The sequence below is a fragment of the Pecten maximus genome, chromosome 17 (genome assembly GCF_902652985.1).
Source record: "Pecten maximus chromosome 17, xPecMax1.1, whole genome shotgun sequence".
NCBI lineage: Eukaryota > Metazoa > Mollusca > Bivalvia > Pectinida > Pectinidae > Pecten > Pecten maximus.
In genome coordinates, this window is record NC_047031.1 from 5,579,873 (window position 1) to 5,603,182 (window position 23,310).

General features: G+C 38.9%; 1 protein-coding gene across 1 annotated transcript; it reads left to right on the top strand.

The window, feature by feature from the left end:
- Nucleotides 1–36: 36 nt before the first annotated feature.
- On the top strand, nucleotides 37–21,191 carry LOC117315593 (protein KTI12 homolog). The gene is made up of 9 exons (XM_033869855.1): nucleotides 37–210; nucleotides 586–637; nucleotides 2,042–2,094; nucleotides 15,638–15,693; nucleotides 16,691–16,770; nucleotides 17,177–17,336; nucleotides 18,229–18,291; nucleotides 19,379–19,447; nucleotides 21,047–21,191. Exons 1-9 carry the CDS (start codon nucleotides 60–62, stop codon nucleotides 21,188–21,190), a joined length of 828 nt encoding a protein of 275 aa, XP_033725746.1. The 5' UTR covers nucleotides 37–59; the 3' UTR covers nucleotide 21,191.
- The last annotated feature ends 2,119 nt before the right edge of the window (nucleotides 21,192–23,310 follow it).

Genomic DNA, 23,310 nt, shown 5'->3' on the forward strand with positions numbered 1-23,310 from the left:
TCCGAGGTGTGCCGAAGAAGATCATAAACACTTCGGAGCCCTCACTTCCGTTCTGTGAAATGCCGTGTATTGTGATGTGTGGTTTTCCTTGCAGTGGAAAAAGCACACGAACCAAGGAGATCAAACAGTATTTGGAAGAGCACTGCAACAAATCTGTGACGGTGATTAGTGACCACTCTATTGGAGTAGACAAAAACCTTGTATACGCAGGTAGACAACAAATTTCCCTTTGGTCACCAGTTTTGACGGATTTGACAGTTGAACACCTGTTCTGTTCAGTTCATCAGTACAGTGCATATATAATGAGAATGTTGTATAGACAGACATCTCACATGCAATTACATAGATCAGACAATTTCATTTTAAAAGTATCTCATTAATCTAATGTTGATCACAGTGATGTATATCGTCAACTAAAAACAGACAAACAGAACCTTACATGTACATTCTACATGAAAAATGTACCCAGTGCCAACAGATGTTTATGTTGAATTCAATTCTTCTTTTGCTTTAATGTTTTCTGTAGATCACATTTGATATAGATTAAGATTCTTCTTATTATTTTCTTTTCAATTTGTTATCAAGACTCGAAGAAAGAAAAGGAAACACGTGGTACATTGAAGTCTGCTATTCAGAGGTAAGCTGCATACTTCACATTGGAGCAGCCATTACTCAGGATTTCACACTATAATGATGTGCTATCGAGCCACCACTAATCTGGTTGTCCCACTATCCAGTCACCATTAATCTGGTTGCCCCAATACAGTGTGTGCCAAACTTTTGAAATATTTACAGGACATTAGGGCAGGTAACAAAAAAAATCTACAGATCCCCAAAAAAATTTACAGGTCCAAAAAAAAACAACAAAAACTTGTTAGTGTTTTTTCTATTTAATTCACTATTTTTTGTTTCTCTTGTCGACTTTTATTGTTGGTAACAGAAACAAAACTATAAAACCATTAGGTTGCAGAATCTTAATTTAGTTCCTTTCCCTCTTTTCCTCATATGTCTTCTGTTTTTCTTTTGTTTCTTTGCTTGGCAACTGGTTTACCAGGCACAGCCCCCGCTGTATATCTAAGCGGTAACATGGCCGACTAAAAACTGGAAATGAATGACGCAATTGTAACTCCTCGGATGTGATGTGCGAAGCTAGTAAGAACATCCGAGGTATTCTGTTGATGAATGTATAAACTACCGGAAGGAATCGAAATACCGACATTTTTTTCCGGATTTTTTTATCGGACATTCGGGTAGCTATAACAATATTTTTACCGGTCCGAAATGACTTTTTTCGGACATGACCGACGGTCCGACGGCATTTGGCACACACTGCCAATATAAAGCCACCACTAATCTGGTTGTTCCACTCTCCAGTCACCAATAATCTGGTTGTCCCACTATCCAGCCACCACTAATCTGGTTGTTCCACCATCCAGCCACCACTAATCTTGTTGTCCCACTATCCAGTCACCACTAATCTGGTTGTCTCACTATCAATCCACCACTAATATGGTTGTTCCACTATCCAGTCACCACTAATCTGGTTGCCCTACTATCCAGTCACCACTAATCTGGTTGTCCTACTATCCAGCCACCACTAATCTGGTTGTCCCACTATCCAGTCACCAGTAATCTGGTTGCCCTACTATCCAGTCACCACTTATCTGGTTGTCCTACTATCCAGCCACCACTAATCTGGTTGTCCCACTATCCAGTTATCACAAATCTGTTTGTCCCACTATCCAGTCACCACTAATACGGTTGTCAAACTACCCAGTCACCACTAATCTGGTTGTCCCACTATCCAGTCACCAATAATCTGGTTGTCCCACTATCCAGTCACCACTAATCTGGTTGTCAAACTATCCAGTTATCACAAATCACGTTCTTCCACTGATTGTATTTCATGCTAGTAATCACACTATCAATCCATCCATTGATTCAGTGTGGAATTATCCTCTGTAATATTGATCACATTGAAAATTCTGTATCAATGTTTTGTTGTAAAGAGTTAAGACATTTAAACTCTTTTTTTTTTCAGACACGTTAACAAAGAAGATGTTGTGATCCTTGATTCTTTAAACTACATCAAAGGTAGAATTGTAATCCACTCATGTACTAGAAAAACTCGTTACATATAATTATACTGTATTTATCCACAAATAAACAGTTACAGTACGAGGAAGGTGATTTGGTACTCAAACGCTCACAGAGCGTTGACCCGCGCAGCCCTCCGCTCAGAATTTGCGCGGGTTCGCAGCGGGATTTGAGCGGGGTTTGGGCGGGCTTCGAGTGGATTGGCAGCAGGTTCGGGCGCGGGCTTGAGCGGGTTCGCAGCGGGCTGGAGCGGTGTTGTAGCGGGCTTGAGCGGACTTGTAGCGGACCCGCTCGTTGGGCGGGCTTGTAGCGGGTCCGCTCGAGCGGACTTGTAGCGGACCCGCTCGAGCGGAATTGTAGCGGACCCGCTTGAGCGGAATTGAATAGGACCCGCTCAATCAGTAATGACGGTAAACTTTCAACAGCCTGGTGTCGATTAATTATACTTTAATTACCATGTATATGTTTTCAGTTGTATCGTCCATCGTAAGTATTTATTGGATGATGCACCTCAATTATGAGATACAAATTCATATGTGTAATGTATTGCTAATGCAATCGTTGTTATAAGTTAAATAATATCTGCAATGATGTACAATATGACAGTGTACTTGATGTCAGCCCATTTTGATAAAAACTATTTGTAGGGAAATATTGTAGTTATTAAAGTTCAAATAGACTATTTTCATGCATGTGCAAGAACACTCACGAGTCATAAATCCAGTAATATTGGATATAGTCGTCATTTAGTGTTAGGAGCTGAGTCAATACATTGTAAATGTATGCTGTGACTATTAACTGGTGACCGTCTTCTTTGGAAAAACGAAAATGTAATCTTTCTGGTTAATGGTGGACAATGAACCAAGTGTCCGCAGTAGCATTATTTCATTCTTACGGAATGGGGACAGGTCAAAAGGCGGTTTTGTCATCATTTCTAGAGTACTTAGGACGGTCGGATCTTGGTCAGAATTTTTGTGAATCTCGGGTGGGATATGGGGAACACAGAAATGTGCTCAATCCGGTAACCAATTTAATAGTGGACAATGAGCCACGTGTCCACGGCAGCATTATTACAATTCTGATTTAGCTGACCTTTGTATAGATGGCGTTTTGTGCATGACCTCGGAGAGGCCACATAAGGGGCTCGTTATTTTGATCTCGACTTATTTTTGCATATACATTTGAAGTATTTAGCTAGCAGCATGTCTGTTTGAGAAAATTATCTTTCTATAGTAAGTTTCATAAACTTCACAATTATTTGAAAATTTCGTAGTTTTAAATACACGGCTTAAAGATATTGTGTATCATTATTTATGTGTCCATCGGGGACATCTCTTGCATGGCTAATATCACGGACATACACTTACATTTATATTACCGGTAGATATCGAAATCAGTGCTAATAGTTTCCCAACTATAGTAGCTAATCATTTAATTACTTTCTTATCAGAAAAAAAATCGTCACAAGTGCATTGCTCGACTCGAGCTGACTTGAATTATATTTTTTGTAATCGTATGATGTTGATGAGATGTATACAAGCAAGACAAATAAAGAATTGAAAGAATTGTTACCATTTTAGCAGCCTGGTACAAAATTATTATGTGAGATAAAGGATAATCGATTGCCTTCCCGATCTCTTTTTGACAGCAAAGAAATACTGTACATGTGGTACGGACTTCGATTACAAAACAGGGCATTATAGTATATACGTATGTATGTATATCCGTATATCTTATGTTGTATATAACCTATTAAATGGAAATTGTCAAATAAAATACAGTTTAAACTATATAGACCACAGAATGATTGTGTGTGTAGTCCAATATTCTTTCTTTATGGTGAGAAAAACAATACATTGGTGTCATCTGTCATGTGTATGTGATAAAAACGTCAACAAAAACACATTTTAAAAACATTTTAATCAATTCTAACGACAACATGGGAATATTTCCTGTCCTTTTTATTTCGGAATTAAAAAAAACAAACTTACTGACTATGCGAAAGTCACCATTATTATCGAGACCTAACACCCAAATAATGTGAAGTATTTCGTCATTCACCGAGCTATTGACTAGTCTATTTTATGTCCGATGAAGCCTGAGATTAAATTAACTGTAATTGTATTAATTAATTCCTGTAAAAACGCAATCATTGAAAATTTGCAAAGAAATTACATATTCTAAATTATTACCGCTCAAATCCAAATAAAACTAAACTAAAAGGTCTGTTACAATGTCATAACTATAAGTTCTAAATGGTTTGTCTTTTTTTTTCTAAAAAAATTATCTTCTTTGATTACGTGTATGTAATATAATCCTATGAATATTCATATATATGTACGTGTGATACAATGTTCCTCATGTAACACATTTCCATGTGTTATAGTATCTAAATAAAACTGTGTATGGAGATCACGTGGTTAAAATCGCGTCATTTACAAATCATGATTGGAGTTAATCAATGTGATATAGATAAATCCTCTATACACAGGACAAATACCGGTGTAGCATGGTATTTTGAGTCATGGTGAAATGACCCCGGGGTCAAAATACCATTATGGTAAAATGACCCCCCCTATGGTAGAATGACCCCCCCCCCCCCTTCCAAAAAAAAAAAAATAAAAATCCTAACTTGTTTTTCATATATCATTCAACACATTTTTTTAATAAAAGCTATATTGTATCAGATAAGTGATTTTGATGCAAGTCCGGAAAGGGGGGGGGGGGGGGGGGGTCACTTTACCATGGCCATGGTAAAGTGACCCCCCTCCCCCGCTTATTCCCTTCCACTACTTTTACAATACTTTGATATACCTTTTTCACCAAACTTTTATAACAAGTTTACTCCACTAAAAATAAAGTATTTACAATATTAGATTTTGGTAGATCATTGCAAAAGCTGGGGCAGGTTTGGGTCACTTTACCATGACCATAACGAAACAAGATATTTTGACATTTTTTTTTTCAAATTTTTTTTTTTGATCAACCTCAATTCTTTAACTTATACATTATAACAAAACAAACCAAAATTGATCTCAGATAAGTTTTTGATGTGATCATGTACATGTAAGGAGGAAGGGGGGGGTCACTTTACCATGGCCATGGTAAAGTGACCCCCCCTCCCCCGCTCATTCACTTCCACTACTTTTTGACCATAACGAAACAAGATATTTTGACATGTTTTTTTTTATCAACCTCAAATCTTTAACCTATACATTATAATCTTTAACCTATACATTATAACAAAACAAAATTGATCTCATAAGTTTTTGATGTGATCATGAAAAGGGGGGGGGGGGGGGGGGGGGGGGGGGTCACTTCACCATGGCCATTTTTGTGATTGACTTTTTTTTTTCACAAAATATTAAAAAAAAACAAGAGGCCCAACGGGCCTTAACGGTCACCTGAGATTTGAAATACTTCAGTTAATTTGATTGACCCTTTTTGGCCCAACCCATCAGTCCTTGGGGTCAGTCAGGGCCAACATGTGCATATTAAGCTGTCATCCCTTGCTGATAATTTTAAGAAAGTTAAAATGAATTCAAATATACAAAACAAATAATTGTCAAAGATATGAATTCCCTATATAAACTATCGCAAAGTTTACCCTCACCCAAGGGGCAAATGTGAAGTCCCAGGGTCATGAAATTCACAATTCAAGTAAAACACCATAAAACCATTCCTTCTATGAAACATTTTTGATTCTATCTTATATAGGTATTGAGAATAAGATTTTGAAATTTCAGTCAAATTGACACTTTTTAGCCCCGCCTGTCAGCCCCTGGGGGTCAGTCAGGGCCAACATATGGGTACTATCAGCTGTTATCTAACGCTGATGATGTTGACCAGGTTTGAATAAATTCCAATACAAATCCAACAAATAATAGCCAAAAATGTGATTTCCCTATATAAACTATAGTACAGTTTACCCCCTCCCCAGGGGCAAACGTGAGACCCCAGGGTCATGAAATTCACAATTTTGGTAAAGCACCTTAAGACCTTTCCATCTATGAAGAGTATTTGATTCTACCATATCTGAGAGTAGAGAAGAAGATTTTTGAAATTTTAGTCAATTTGACCCTTTTTGGCCCCACCCACCAGCCCCTGGGGGTCAACCAGGGCCAACATGTGCATACCATCTAACTGTCTTCCCTTGCTGATAATTTGAACCAAGTTAGAATGAATTCCAATACAAATCCAACAAATAATAGTCAAAATTATGATTTCCCTATATAAACTATAGTAAAGTTTACCCCCTCCCCAGGGGCAAACGTGAGACCCCAGGGTCATGCAATTCACAATTTTGGTAAAGCACCACAAGACCCTTTCATCTATAAAGAGTGTTTGACTCCACCATATCTGAGAGTAGAGAAGAAGATTTTTGAAATTTTAGTCAATTTGACCCTTTTTGGCCCCACCCACCAGCCCCTGGGGGTCAACCAGGGCCAACATGTACATACCATCAAACTGTCTTCCCTTGCTGATAATTTGAACCAAGTTAGAATGAATTCCAATACAAATCCAACAAATAATTGTCAAAATTATGATTTCCCTATATAAACTATAGTAAAGTTTACCCCCTCCCCAGGGGCAAACGTGAGACCCCAGGGTCATGCAATTCACAAATTTGGTAAAGCACCACAAGACCCTTTCATCTATAAAGAGTGTTTGACTCCACCATATCTGAGAGTAGAGAAGAAGATTTTTGAAGTTTTAGTCAATTTGACCCTTTTTGGCCCCACCCCTCAGGCCCCTGGAAGGTGGGGACCATATAATTCACAATTTTGGTTGATCTTCATCCATAGAAACTTTCTGCCAAATTTCATTGAATTTTGTTAAGTGGTTTTGGAGAAGTCGAAAATGTGAAAAGTTTATGGACGCCGACAGACGATGACGGACAAAAGGCGATTAGAATAGGTCACTTGAGACTTTGTCTCAGGTGACGTAAAAAAAACTCAATTCCTTAAAATATCCATCATAACAAAACAAGATTTGTCTAAGAATATTTTTTGATGTGATCATGTATGTGTGATATGGTAGTGTAATAAGTAAAATTGAGAAAATATATTAATCAATTTTACTTACTACGCTACTATATCTATAATAAAATAAAATATTTTACCCTTTTTTCTTAATAAACCTTAATTCCTTAATCTATACATTTTAACAAATCTAAATTGGCTTGAGATAATTGATATTGATGTGAGTTATGTAAGGAAGGGGGGTCGCTTTCCCCCACTCCTCACATGACTCACATTAACATCACTTGTTGTTGTTATAATGTTAACATCCAAACATTTTGTAGATACTTTATGTTCTCACATATAGATTGATTAATTAATTGAAATCAATTATTGAAAATTTTGGTTAAATAAGTATTATTCTATAAATCAGATCGTGAAGTATCAACAGAATTGTATTGGGGTAGATCATTTCAAGTTGTGGCAGGTCTATACATTAACAGCAATATGATTTGGATTGGCTATGGTAAAGTGACCCCCTCCCCCTCCATCAAAAAATAGTTTTTTGCCAAACTTTCAGTAGTTTACTTCAATTATTTTCATTTTTAGCTCACCTGGACCGAAGGTCCGGTGAGCTTATGCCATGGCGCAGCGTCCGTCATCCGTCCGTCCGTCGTCCGTCGTCCGTCCGTCCGTCCGTCAACATTTGCTTCAAATCGCTATTAGTCATAAAGTTCTTATTGGATTTTGACCAAATTTGGTCAGAAACATCCTTGGCAGAATGGGAACAGATTTTGCATAAATGGTGACTCTGACCCCTGAGGGGCCAAAGGGGCGGGGCCCAATAGGGGAAATAGAGGTAATTCCTTTAAATCGCTACTAGTCATAAAGTTATGAATGGAGTTCAACCCAATTTGGTCAGAAACATCCTTGGGGGAAAGGGAACAGATTTTGCATAAATGGTGGCTCTGACCCCCGAGGGGCCAAAGGGGAGGGGCCAAATATGGGAAATAGAGATAATTCCTCTAAATCTCTACTAGTCATAAAGTTATGAATGGATTTGAAACCAACTTGGTCAGAAACATCCTTGGGGGAAGGGGAAAAGATTTTGCATAAATGGTGGCTGTGACCCACTAGGGGCAAAAGGGGCGGGGCCCAATAGGGGAAATAAAGGTAATTCCTTTAAATCACTAGTCATAAAGTTATGAATGGATTTCAACCCAATTTGGTCAGAAACATCCTTGTGGAAAGGGGAAGAGATTTTGCATAAATGGTGGCTCTGACCCCCGAGGTCCCAAAGGGGCGGGGCCCAATAGGAGTAATAGAGGTAATTCCTTTAAATCACTACTAGTCATAAAGTTATGAATGGAGTTCAACCCAATTTGGTCAGAAACATCCTTGGGGGAAGGGGAACAGATTTTGCATAAATGGTGGCTCTGACCCCCGAGGGGCCAAAGGGGAGGGGCCAAATATGGGAAATAGAGATAATTCCTCTAAATCTCTACTAGTCATAAAGTTATGAATGGATTTGAAACCAACTTGGTCAGAAACATCCTTGGGGGAAGGGGAAAAGATTTTGCATAAATGGTGGCTGTGACCCACTAGGGGCAAAAGGGGCGGGGCCCAATAGGGGAAATAAAGGTAATTCCTTTAAATCACTAGTCATAAAGTTATGAATGGATTTCAACCCAATTTGGTCAGAAACATCCTTGTGGAAAGGGGAAGAGATTTTGCATAAATGGTGGCTCTGACCCCCGAGGGGCCAAAGGGGCGGGGCCCAATAGGAGTAATAGAGGTAATTCCTTTAAATCACTACTAGTCATAAAGTTATGAATGGATTTCAACCCAATTTGGTCAGAAACATCCTTGGGGGAAGGGGAAGAGATTTTGCATAAATGGTGACTCTGACCCCAGAGGGACCAAAGGGGCGGGGCTCAATAGGGGAAATTAAGGTAATTCCTTTAAATCGCTACTTGTCATAAAGTTATGAATGGATTTGAACCCAATTTGGTCAGAGATATCTTTGGGGGAAGGGGAACAGATTTTGCATAAATGGTGGCTCTGACCCCAAAGGGGCTAAAGGGGCGGGGCCAAATATGGGAAATAGTGGTAATTCCTCTAAATCGCTACTAGTCATAAAGTTATGAATGGATTTGAAACCAACTTGGTCAGAAACATCCTTGGGGGAAGGGGAAAAGATTTTGCATAAATGGTGGCTGTGACCCACTAGGGGCAAAAAGGGCGGGGCCCAATTGGGGAAATAAAGGTAATTCCTTTAAATCACTACTAGTCATAAAGTTATGAATGGATTTGAACCAAATTTTGTCAGAAATATCCTTGTGGGAAGGGGAACAGATTTTGCATAAATGGTGGCTCTGACCCTAAAGGGGCCAAAAGGGCGGGGCCCAGTGGGGGAAATAGAGGTAATTCCTTTGAATCGCTACTAGTCATCAAGTTATGAATGGATTTGAACCCAATTTGGTCAGAAACAGGGGAACAGATTTTGCATAAATGGTGACTCTGACCCCCGAATGGCCAAAGGGGCGGGCCCAATAGGTGAAATAGAGGTAATTCCTTTAAATCGCTACTAGTCATAAAGTGAAGAATGCATGTTCTATAAACAATTCTTGAGGTCTTTCAGACCTTAGAGAGTCTGGACTTCATTAATCTTTAAAGCAGTTCGGATTCCCACACTATAACCATATATAGCATTGTTAGAGATTTACAAATAAAACAAATGGAATATGAACATTATTTTGACATTTGGCCTAATCCAACCAGGTGAGCGATGCAGGCCCCATGGGCCTCTTGTTTGTATATTATAATGAATGAAAGGAAAACAAATAAAATAGTGTTAACTTTGTAGGTGGTTGTGGAGGGGCAGTAGTGGGGGGGGGGGGGGGGGGGGGGTCACTTTACCATGGCCATGGTAAAGTGACCCCCCCCCCCTTTCCAGGCATAAATGACTCATCAAAATTAGTTACCCCAGACCAGACCAATTTTGTTGTTGTTAAAATTTATAGAATTATTGATGCTGATAAAGGTTTTTTGAAAATAAGTTACCAAAATTACCAAAATTCATGATAAAAAAGCTTTATTTCTTCATTAATGTTCTCCATCAACTATTCACCTATATTTCACTATATAGTCAACCTACCCCTCCAAACTTGTACTGTTTATAATGATACAATATTGTTTTTAATGAAAATATATAAAATGATATATGAAAATCATGTTTCAGTGACTTTAGTATGGGGGGGGGGGGGGGGGGTCATTTTACCATAATGGTATTTTGACCCCGGGGTCAATTTACCATGGGGGTCAAAATACCATACTACACCGGTCGTGTACGGTGTAGTTACCGTTATAGAAATGTTTTCACCTGCTGTTAACATCTGCCAATCACAGATTTTGATTACAATAGGGAGTCTACCTGTATCACAGTGACCCCATCGGACCCCTATGGCTTTTTTTTTACCTGCGGGCAGAATGTTGTTACATCAGGATTTAGCCAGTATGTTTTCTTATCTACATGTACCTGTATCTCACCTCTTACATTTAGGTCTTTTAGAATAAGGCACCTGGCATTTTCCTTTTGAGGCGGAAGTAAAACCCGTTCAATCCGTATGCGATGATAGTTGTAATTTCAGATTTTAATTAGGTACTTATTTTGTATTGTTAAAAGTTATACATTTATAATATGTACGTATTGGTTTAATGGTTGCAACATATCAAGATATACACATGCATTAAAATAAGAGCAATTAGTTTCACTATATCTTTATATATACCTCCTCCCCCCCCCCCCCCCCCCCCCCCCCTCCTCTCTCTCTCTCCCCCGCTCAAACCAATTTGTAAACATGTTAAAAATAATATTATATGAAATATTATATTATGCCATCTTGCTGTATTTTTTTCATGTGTACTTGTGTCGGGAAAGGTGGTTTTTGCCCAGTCTCTTGTATACATATAAATTACAACAAAAATATGTTTAAATAAAAAAAATCATGGTAACTATTTATGTCAGGTTTCATAAGAAAATAGAACACTCAGTATCCATATTTTTAGGTCACCTGAGACAAAGTCTCAAGTGACCTATTCTAATCCCCTTTTGTCCGTCGTCGTTCGTCGTGCATCGTCCGTGGTCCGTTGTGCGTCGTCCGTCGTGCGTCGTCCGTCCGTAAACAATTTACATTTTCGACTTCTTCTCCAAAACCCACAAACCAAATTCTATGAAATTTGGCAGGAAGCTTCTATGGCTAAAGGTCAACCAAAATTGTAAATTATAAGGTCCCCACCCCCCAGGGGCCTGAGGGGCAGGGCCAAAAATGGTCAAATTGACTAAAACTTCAAAAATCTTCTTCACTACTCTCAGATATGCTGGAATCAAACACTCTTCATAGATGAAAGGGTCTTCAGGTGCTTTACCAAAATTGTAAATTTCATGACCCAGGGGTTTCACGTTTGCCCCTGGGGAGGGGCTAAACTTTACTATAGTTTATATAGGGAAATCACATTTTTGACTTTAATTTATTTTATTTCTATTCGAATTCATTCTAATTTTGTAAAGATTGTCAGCATGGGATGACAGTTTGATGGCATGCACATGTTGGCCCTGACTGACCCCCAGGGGCTGATGGGCGGGGCTAAAAAGGGCCAAATTGACTGAAATTTCACAAATCTTCTTCTCTACTCTCAGATATGAAAGAATCAAATACACTTGATAGATGGCTGGGTTTGAAGGTTCTTTACCATAATTGTGAATTTCATGACCCTGGGGTCTCAAGCTTGCCCCTGGGACGGGGCTAAACTTTACTATAGTTTATATAGGGAAATAACATTTTTATTCTAATCGCCTTTTGTCTGTCGTCGTCCGTCGTGCGTCGTGCGTCCGTAAACTTTTTACATTTTCGACTTCTCCAAAACCACTTAACAGAATTCAATGAATTTGGCAGAAAGTTTCTATGGCTGAAGGTCAACCAAAATTGTGAATGATATGGTCCCCACCCCCCAGCGGCCTGAGGGGTGGGGCCAAAAAGGGTCAAATTGCCTAAAATTTCAAAAATCTTCTTCCCTACTCTCAGATATGGTAGAATCAAATACTCTTCATAGATGGAAGGGTCTTCAGGTGCTTTACCAAAATTGTGAATTTCATGACCCTGGGGTCTCACGTTTGCCCCTGGAGAGGGGGTAAACTTTACTATAGTTTATATAGGGAAATCACATTTTTGACTATTATTTGCTTGATTTCTATTGGAATTCATTCTAACTTGGTTCAAACTATCAGCATGGGATTACAGCTTGATGTTATGTACATGTTGGCCCTGGTTGACCCCCAGAGGCTGGTGGGCGGGGCCAAAAAGGGTCAAATTGACTGAAATTTCAAAAATCTTCTTCTCTACTCTCAGATAGGGTAGAATCAAATACTCTTCATAGATGGAAGGGTCTTCAGGTGCTTTACTAAAATTGTGAATTTCATGACCCTGGGGTCTCACGTTTGCCCCTGGGGAGGGGGTAAACTTTACTATAGTTTATATAGGAAAATCACATTTTTGACTATTATTTGTTGGATTTCTATTGGAATTCATTCTAACTTGGTTCAAACTATCAGCATGGGATTACAGTTTGATGTTATGTACATGTTGGCCCTGGTTGACCCCCAGGGGCTGGTGGGCGGGGCCAAAAAGGGTCAAATTGACTGAAATTTCGAAAATCTTCTTCTCCACTCTCAGATATGGTAGAATCAAATACTCTTCATAGATGGAAGGGTCTTCAGGTGCTTTACCAAAATTGTGAATTTCATGACCCTGGGGTCTCACGTTTGCCCCTGGGGAGGGGGTAAACTTTACTATAGTTTATATAGGGGAATAATTTTTTTGACTTTTATTTGTTTTATTTGTTTTGGAATTTTCAAATACTCTTTATAGTTTGAAGGCTCTTATGGTGCTTTATTGAAATTTTAAATTTCATGACCCTGGGGTCACAAGTTTGCCCCTGGGGAGAGGGTAAATTTTACTCTAGTTTATTTAGGGAAATCACATTTTTGACTGATTTGTTTTGATTTCTATTGGAATTCATTCTGGTTAACATTTTCAGCATGGAATGAAAGTTTGATAATATGCATATGTTGGCTCTGACTGACCCCTAGGGGCTGATAGGGAGGGGGGGCAAAAAGGGTCAATTAGATAAACTGAAATATTTCAAATCTCAGGTGACCGTTAAGGCCCATGGGCCTCTTGTTAATTTCAACACATCTTATTGACGAGATGTTAAGTCAATAGAATTGGACATCAGGCATAGCCTATATAGATCGATATCGTGATACACTTTATTGATCTTCATATTACTTTAATAAGGACGAACTTGGATATTTTACCCAAACGTGCATATACAATTTACATATATACACACAATACTAATCATAATAACAACATTATCCGTAATAAATCATGTACATGTATTTGTTTCAACAAGCACATACAAGTACATGTATAATTTATATATGAGACATACGTTATGGGTCCGGTTGTTCAAAACGAATGTGTTTTCATTTTAGGAAAAATGTCAAGACTGGTTACCTATCAAACGGGTGATAAACAGATTAATAAGTTTACGGCCGAATACTGTACATTTTACCGTCACAGTTCATTTCAAATACTTCATTCAGAGAATTACATATATATATATAAATATATATGAATGGATTGGACTACAAACTAATATATAAGCCTACACTATCAGTATATACTGCCTATCGCCAGCCGTCGAAAAACTGTCTCGGTACCCTGCGCTTGCATTGTGCATACTACGACGTTTACCGAGCATTGAATACATTTAAGTATTTTAAAAAATCATATATAACTGCGATATTTTAAGTGGATATACCACGCACAAATGTATATAAGATATAGCGAGAGCTTAACTAGAGTACATGTGAAATAGCACGTGACTTATTGCGAATCTACATCACCTTATACCAAAATAGATATAAACATATATATTGCACTCATATTTTGCTCGGTTGTCATCGTTGTAAGCTTCGCAACTTGTAGATATGTACATACATGTATGTATGCAAAATATATAAATGTTGGTGGTCTGATCTCTTAATCTTCCGTATGCTGCATAAACTGATGGTTTTGATTCCTATTATTCGTGTAGTTAGTATAATTGACATCCAAACTTAAATATTTCATCAACTATGTTTCCCCCCATGTTATTGACACCAGCGAATATCAAATCTGAGAACTACCTTTTATTTGAAAATGGTCACCTTTAGGTCGAAACAGGCCAAATTGCGTCATGCTCCTCTTTCATACGATCAGCTAACATGTACATGTACTGTTTGTACACCAAAAAGACAAAACAACTTAGAAATATATCAGAATACTCAATCTAATTAAAATCAGATGTACATTTGCATTTTGCACTACGCTACTCTCCGGATGAACATCTTTAGATACAAGATGTTGTTTAAAAATAACTTTATGTTTAACCTTTTTCTATGATTATACTTTTAGATCCATAAAATGTATTTTTTGTTCAACTAAACTTCATTACTCGCGCTACCAAATTTTTCTTGATTCGATAATTACACAAGCAGAAAACAACTCAAGCAAGTGATATATGAAACACATTTTGTTAACGTTACATTACATTTTTCGAACGTTTCTGATGAAATAAATACGAGTTCCTTGTTATTCATCATTATATTTAAAAAAAAAAAAAAAATTGCAGGATTTCTTATGTCCATGTTACGGGAGCGGGATCGCTGGCTGAGCGGGTTTGCTGGCCCGCCGGAGCGGGATCGCTGGCTGAGCGGGTTTGCTGGCCCGCCGGAGCGGGATCGCTGTCTGAGCGGGTTTGCCGGCCTTCCGGAGCTGAATCGCTGGCTGAGCGGGGTTGCTGCCTTGTCAGAGCGAAATCGCTGCGTGAGCGGGATCGCAGCGACATCGCTTGCGCGGGATTACGGCGGGATTGCAGCGGGGTTTTAATCCCCATCGCTCGACAGGCGCAAACGCGCTGTGAGCGTTTGAGTACCAAATCACCCTCCTCGTACTGTACCTGTCCACAAATAAGCCTCCAGCCATCCACAAATGCCCTCAAATAACCCCTAGCTGTCCACAAATAAGCTTCCAGCCATCCATAAATACCCTCAAATAACCCCTAGCTGTCCACATTTAAGCCCCTGGATGCCCTCAAATATTAGCCCCACTCTTTAGATAAATAACCTCTGGATACCCTCAAATAAGCCCCACGATGTCAACAAATAAGCGCCTGGATGCCCTCAAATAAGCTCCACTCTTTAGATAAATAACCTCTGGATACCCTCGGATAAGCCCCACGATGTCAACAAATAAGCGCCTGGATGCCCTCAAATAAGCCACTGACTGTCCACAAATAAGCCTGTAACTGACAAAAAAATAAGCATATAGCTGTCCAAAAATTAGTCTTCGCCTTAATGTTTGCAATTCAGGGGAAGTATTCATTTCCGAAAAATATAATTCACTTGTCTAAGTAGTCTAGAAGTTTAAAATGTTTCCTTTTTTCTCAGCCAAAAATGATTTTCTATGCTACAGGTTTCAGATATGAGCTGTACTGTATTACAAAGGCGTGTCAAACCCCACAGTGTACGGTAAGTGACACTCAAGCGACTGTGACGATTAATCAATTTAATCAATGAGTAGTCGTTTTACCTCTGACTGACTAATCCATCATGACTTTTGGTAATCGATCATAGTTTGAAATATATTTCAAGATTTACAGCTGACTCAACAGTTAATAAAATGAAAATTATCAATTGTAATTTGAAATCAAAATGCATTAAAACAACATTTTAAAACTTTAAAACCTTAGAACATAAAACATGTTTGTGCAGATATTTTCCTTTCTGTTCATGATTGATCAATAATTGATTATTGGTGATTTAAGAAATGGTGATATCGATTATAATTATGAAAGTGATTCCCAACACTAATTATACATATCTGTAAATTCACCTCATTTGTCTGTCTCACTTTTGGCCTTTAGTTGAGCATTAATTCACCCAATGAGGAAGTGTTTGTGCTCTGTCTGCTGACTGAAACATATAGTCTATGAAAATCATAGCTTCTTCTCCTGCTTAGCTCTCATAATTTGGGAGAATGATAACTATCTTGATTGTGGTTGATCTAATGTGACCAGATTGGGTGTCTTGGCAATATGATACAGTGAGATAACACTATAAAGATACAGGGGAGACCACCCTGAATTACCATAGCTGTTAATAGGACATTAAACAATATTAAATTAAACCACTTCGTTTGTATGCCTATTTAATTCTTGACTTGTTAAATAGAATGATAAATATCTTGATTGTGGTTGATCTAATGTGACCAGATTGGGTGTCTTGGCAGTATGATACAGTGAGATAGCACTATAAAGATACAGGGGAGACCACCCTGAATTACCATAGCTGTTAATAGGACATTAAACAATATTAAATTAAACCACTTCTTTTGTATGCCTATTTAATTCTTGACTTGTTAATTTTCAAAGTTACAAGATATACCAATATTACAATGAGAGCATCCACATCAATCTATTTATAGAATCTCAGTTTATAACTTTTTTTTGTTAATTTGTTTTGTTAGGTGTTCTGTGATAGCAATAAAGACACAGTGTCATCGTGGAATCAGGAAAGAGCTCCGGAGGAGCGCTACACACAGGAGATGTAAGTAGGTCGTGGAGAAATACTACAAAAATATCAAATATGAAAATAGTCATCCTCATAATGTACATGTATGTATTCTAGTTTAGGAATTCCCCGTATGACCAGGTACTTATTTCATGCACATACATATTGTACTTGTATGTATCAGAGATTATGAATTTCCTGTATGAACAGCTGTTTGGTCCACATACATAATTATGTACCGGCATGTATGGTAGTTTAGGAACTACCTGTATGTATCGTAGATTATGAATTTCCTGTATGAACAGGTATTTGGTCCACATACAAAATGTACTGGTATGTATCGTATGTTAGGATTTATCTCAGTTAAATTTTTAAATAAATATTTGTGAACCCATAATGACACAGTAAATATTTGCTGATCATATCCTCCCGTATGTTTTAGACTTGATGCCCTGGTTATGAGATTTGAACCTCCGAACTCCAACCAGCGATGGGACAGTCCATTATTTACAGTCCAGAGCGGAGACACGTTGTCGGGGCAACAGATTGTCGATGCTTTGCTTAATAGAAAGCCACCTCCCCCAAACATGGCTACACAAAACGTAAGTTCTCATGTACCAGAAATAATAATGAACGAAAAGATGGAACAAGCATCAGTAGTTACCTGTTATTAAGCAATCTTTTAAAGTCTAACATGTTTGAGAAATATAACTTCATGATGGTAATGTCCATTAATATACTGTAAGAAGTAATATTGTCAATGACAGTCAATTGTTACATGTATTGCATAATCAGATTTAGAGAGATTGATTTAACACACTGATGAATTTGCATTCTTGGAATGATATTTACCTACAGAAAACAATTTATAGATTCAAATGTATAGCAATTTACATCATCATAATTTAGCGGAAAAACTTCAGTTGTAAAGCACTGAAATAAGATAAACTTACAAGTATTTTGTAGTTTGTACAGACCTGAAAAAGTGCTTGAATTTCAGAACAGTACTTTGAAAGTCTTGAAAGTAAAATTTTTTCCTCAAAGTCCTTGAAAAGTGTTTGAATTTTCATGTTTTGTGCTCGAGTTTTACTGAGATGCTTTAATATTTTCGAATGGTTGCAGAATCAAGAAAAAATCAAGGACATTTTCTTTTTGTATTGATTTCTAAATGTAGCTTATGTATTTAATTTGTTCATAGTAACCAGACATTATTTTCATCCTTATATATTACAAGTACAGGCTTTTTAGCACACACTTATATATAAATAACAAAATTAGAATGGTTATATATATATGTTTTTTTTTGTTATTTCAATCAGGTTAATGCTAAAAAAATACTCAATTCAATATATGGGTTTGGATGAAAAATGCATCTGAAAAATTGAGAAAAAGTTCTGTAAAAGTGCTTGAATTTTGACATGAAAAATCTGAATGAAGCCAGTGTTTCCTTAAAATATGTATGGAATTTATTATTTTTTTTTTCAATTTCTTCAGCAACCTCTGTCATCTACCAACTTCCTGTATGAGCTTGATAAAATTACCCAGGATGCCGTCAGTGTAAGTGTGCTGTGATTGGTTACATTATACAGTAAGATGCACTGAGTGTGTGTACACGGCTTGTCAACGACAGTAAAGAAATACCGGTGTAGTATGGTAAAATGAAGTGCCCTGCCAAACCTTAAATTTCCTGACCCCATACATTTTTTGGTGTTTTATTGCGTTCAGAGGAATGAAACAATGTAATCTAAAAAGGATTTTGTGAAAAATGTTAATTAGTAAGAAAGTAGTGAAATGCTTTATCATGGCCATGAGAAGAGCCCTGTTCCACCCTAAATTTTTGTTTTATCAGATTTAGAGAAATAACTACCGGTAAGCTAACTGATAAAAAATTGTGTTAAGAAAATTCAATTACTTTAATTCAATTCAAATTCAAAAACTTTGTGGGGAAATGAACCGCGGTTCACTTTATCAATCATTATGGTATTTTGACCCTGGTTCATTTCACCATGCTTCAAAATACCATGCCACACTGGTGTATCTAATTAACACTTTAATTAATGACAAAATTAATATCTCCTAAAATGACTGAAATTAACACAAACAGTAGAAGTGGAGCACAACTTTCTCGTGATAAATCTGATTATCAATTCACTTAAAATTTGAACGAAAAAAGAGAAGATCATGATCAGACTGTGTACTTTGTTGTGTATATTCAATACCGAGACTGATTTGAAAAAACAAAATGGCTGACTGGTGGCCATCTTGGTTTTAGAAAATTGAATGACTTCTAAATATCACTTTGTTAGAAAAAATCTACAGCTAAATTTCTCAAAAGCCATCACTTCAGTTAAAACAAATTTAAGATACTTTTATCTTATAAGCCAGAAAACTTAATGAAAAAATTAATGTTAAGGTCTTAATCCAGTGGGGACAGCCATTTTGTTGTGAATCATGTGGAGACAGCCATTTTGTTGTGAATCATGTGGAGACAGTTATTGTGTTGTGCCAGGACGTCGGATGTAACTATCTGCCCTATCAAATTTTAATACTGCTCACATCACCTCATAAAAAGAATCATTACCCTTTGACAATATATCGGGCGTAATTGTCTGCAGCGTCTAATGATTCAATATTTGTGATGTAGGTTCTGATGGCCGCACAGAAGACGAGTATTCCTGGGGATGAAATATCCATACCTGGTGCAAAGGAAAAGGTAATGTATACCCTTCCATTCTATACTGATATATCTTGGTACAATTTTGTTACACTTTTTTTTTCGCGGAGTTATGGCCCTTGATGTCACTAACTGAGTCATATCTAGTCTGGATATACTACTCCAAACATAGTTAACAATGCATGCATGTTTTTTTTTTTGTTTTTTGTTTTTGTTTTGTTTTTTTCCAAAATTTTGGTTGCCATGGTAACAGATCACTATACACAGATTTTGTGTTATGACCAATAGCTCATCAGCCCTTTAGATCAATTTCATTAAAACTTTGTTAAGTTCTTTAACTTATTAATGCCTATTAATCAAGACATCAGGTGTTTCCAGAACCGTTACTAAGGAAACAATAGAGGCTGCTGATTTTCCAAAACAATAGATCTCATTTGGTTGTCCCGACACAGGCACAAGGTCTATGGTAGGACAGGTGGCTGGTGCTTAAAGGGTCAGTAGTACAACACCGGACACGGGCAGAGAGGTCTTATGGTAGGACACATGGGGCTGGTGCTTAAAGGGTCACTAGTTTCGAGTCCGGGCACAGGCAGAGTGGTCTAGTGGTGGGACAGGTGGGTGGTGCTCAAAGGGTCAGTAGTACAAGTCCGGGCCCTGGCAGAGTGGTCTAATGCTAGGACATGGGGCTGGTGCTTAAAGGGTCACTAGTTCGAGTCCGGGCACAGGCAGAGTAGTTTAGTGGGAGGACATGGGGCTGGTGCTTAAAGGTTTACTAGTTCGAGTCTGGGCACAGGCAGAGTGGTTTAGTTGTAGGACATGGGGCTGGTGCTTAAAGGGTCACTAGTTCGAGTCCGGGCACAGGCAGAGTAGTTTAGTGGGAGGACATGGGGCTGGTGCTTAAAGGTTTACTAGTTCGAGTCTGGGCACAGGCAGAGTGGTTTAGTGGTAGGACATGGGGCTAGTGCTCAAAGGTTTACTAGTTCGAGTTCGGGCCCTGGCAGAGTGGTTTAGTGGTAGGACATGGGGCTGGTGCTTAAAGGGTCACTAGTTCGAGTCCGGGCACAGGCAGAGTGGTTTAGTGGTAGGACATGGGGCTGGTGCTTAAAGGGTCACTAGTTCGAGTCTGGGCACAGGCATTGTGGTTTAGTGGTAGGACATGGGACTGGTACTCAAAGGTTTACTAGTTCGAGTCTGGGCACAGGCAGAGTGGTTTAGTGGTAGGACATGGGACTGGTACTCAAAGGTTTACTAGTTCGAGTCTGGGCACAGGCAAAGTGGTTTAGTGGTAGGACATGGGGCTGGTGCTCAAATGGTCACCAGTTCGAGTCCAGACATAGTCACTGTAGCACGACAGGAGGGACAGCTGTGGCACACAGCTCCCTAGGGAGTTGAGAAAGATGTTTAACTGGTGGTTAAAGATCCTTAATTAATGATGATTGGGGCTCAATTCCACTATCGACATGAAAAAGTATGTTGGAGTCACCTGTCAAAACACATATATTTTCTTCAGGTACTTGTTTCATTTGACAGTAAGACCCCTTGTACATTTCCATCTGTGGGTCAACAAGAGTAATTGATGAAAGTAAATTGATGGAAATAAACTTTAGAGTTTAGGATGATTTTTGTCTCTTTCCTCAAATCACAGTTCTGCGACCTTTGACCCTTGGGGAGCTACAGCGTCACCGTCGTCAGTTTATAGTGTATACAAAGATGCACCCAGTCAGCGATACGGCAATGCTGTGTAATATGTTTGTACAGTACCTAAATAAAGGGCTTCGATGACTCCCAACTTGTCGAGTTCTCTGTCTACCATAATACAACAAGCTGCCAAGTTTAAATGAATGACCTTAGCCAGATTTGAAGGTCACATGAGTAGCTCAAATTCCTATTCCTATACAATATTACTATCAGATAAAAGTTTCTTGTGTGTTTCTAGTATTGAGTTAGTTTTGCATAATTGTCAAACTGGGCATATTTTTCTAGCACAAAGATTCAAAGGTTAAATTGAGTAAATCAAGTTCCCATGGGGAGACGTCAGATATGAGCTTCTCTCATTCTTCTGGTATCAAGCTCAATTATTAAAGATAAGCTTGAATATATTTTTTGTAATGGAAATATAACACAAAACAAAAAATATTTTTAAAATAGATAAACGGCATAGTTTTAATGCTTGTGGTTATAATGTAAAACTGCTGGTGAAAAAAATTAACGAACTAATACGTTTCCGCACGGATAACAAAATTATATCAGTTTTATTCATTTTTGGTTATAAGACTGCATTCAAATCAGAGATATAATTTTATCAGTGTGTCATTTGAAATGATACATCCACTTATTCTGCCTGCTGGCAATCTTAACTCGTTTTAACTGCATATCTGCATTTTGCATTTACCGCTACATTGACCAATCGTATACTTTATCTGACTAGTTACGCCACCTGTCGCAACACTTTCGGGTAATGACCGTAGCCTGGTGGTTTTTCTCCGGGTACTCCGGCTTTCCTCCACCTCCAAAACCTGGCACGTAGACATATGCCCCTGTGCTCAGATGATGCTCTGATGATACAGATCGTCCTAGTGCTTTTGTTGATGTGTCTCTTGACAGTTAAGCGTTGACCTCAATTCTTTAGCTCTAAAAAACATGTAAACGTTATCTGATCAGTTCAATAATGTAGCCACCAGCTACTACAAGGTCATGTCCCTGTCTGTCCACAGGGAGAAAGACCCAGCCACAGACATACAAGGTCATGTCCCTGTCTGTCCACAGGGAGATAGACCCGGCCGCAGTCATACAAGATCATGTCCCTGTCTGTCCACAGGGAGATAGACCCAGCCACAGACATACAAGGTCATGTCCCTGTCTGCCCACAGAGAGATAGACCCAGCCACAGACGTACAAGGTCATGTCCTTGTCTGTCCACAGGGAGATAGACCAAGCCACAGACATACAGGGTCATGTCTTTGTCTGTCCAAAGGGAGATAGACCCAGCCACAAACATACAAGGTCATGTCCCTGTCTGTCCACAGGGAGATAGACCATAGCCACAGACATACAAGGTCATGTCCCTGTCTGTCCACAGGGAGATAGACCCAGCCACAGACATACAAGGTCATGTCCTTGTCTGTCCACAGGGAGATAGACAGCCACAAACATACAAAGTCATGTCCCTGTCTGTCCACAGGGAGATAGACCCAGCCAAAACCTTCAAGGCATGTCCTTGTCTGTCCTCAGGGAGATAGACCCGGCCGCAGTCATACAAGGCATGTCCTTGTCTGTCCTCATGGAGATAGACACAGCAACAAACATACAAGGTCATGTCCTTGTCTGTCCACAGGGAGATAGACCCAGCCACAGACATACAAGGTCATGTCCTTGTCTGTCAAAAGGGAGATAGACCCAGCCACAGATATACAATGTCATGTCCCTGTCTGTCCACAGGGAGATAGACCCAGCCACAGACATACACGGTCATGTCCCTGTCTGTCCACAGGGAGATAGACCCAGCCATAGACATACAAGGTCATGTCCCTGTCTGCCCACAGAGAGATAGACCCAGCCACAAACGTACAAGGTCATGTCATTGTCTGTCCCCAGGGAGATAGACCAAGCCACAGACATACAGGGTCATGTCTTTGTCTGTCCACAGGGAGATAGACCCAGCCACAGACATACCAGGTCATGTCCCTGTCTGTCCACAGGGAGATAGACCCAGCCACAGACATACAAGGTCATGTCCCTGTCTGTCCACAGGGAGATAGACCCAGCCACAGACATACAAGGTCATGTCCTTGTCTGTCCACAGGGAGATAGACCCAGCCACAAACATACAAGGTCATGTCCCTGTCTGTCCACAGGGAGATAGACCCAGCCAAAACCTTCAAGGCATGTCCTTGTCTGTCCTC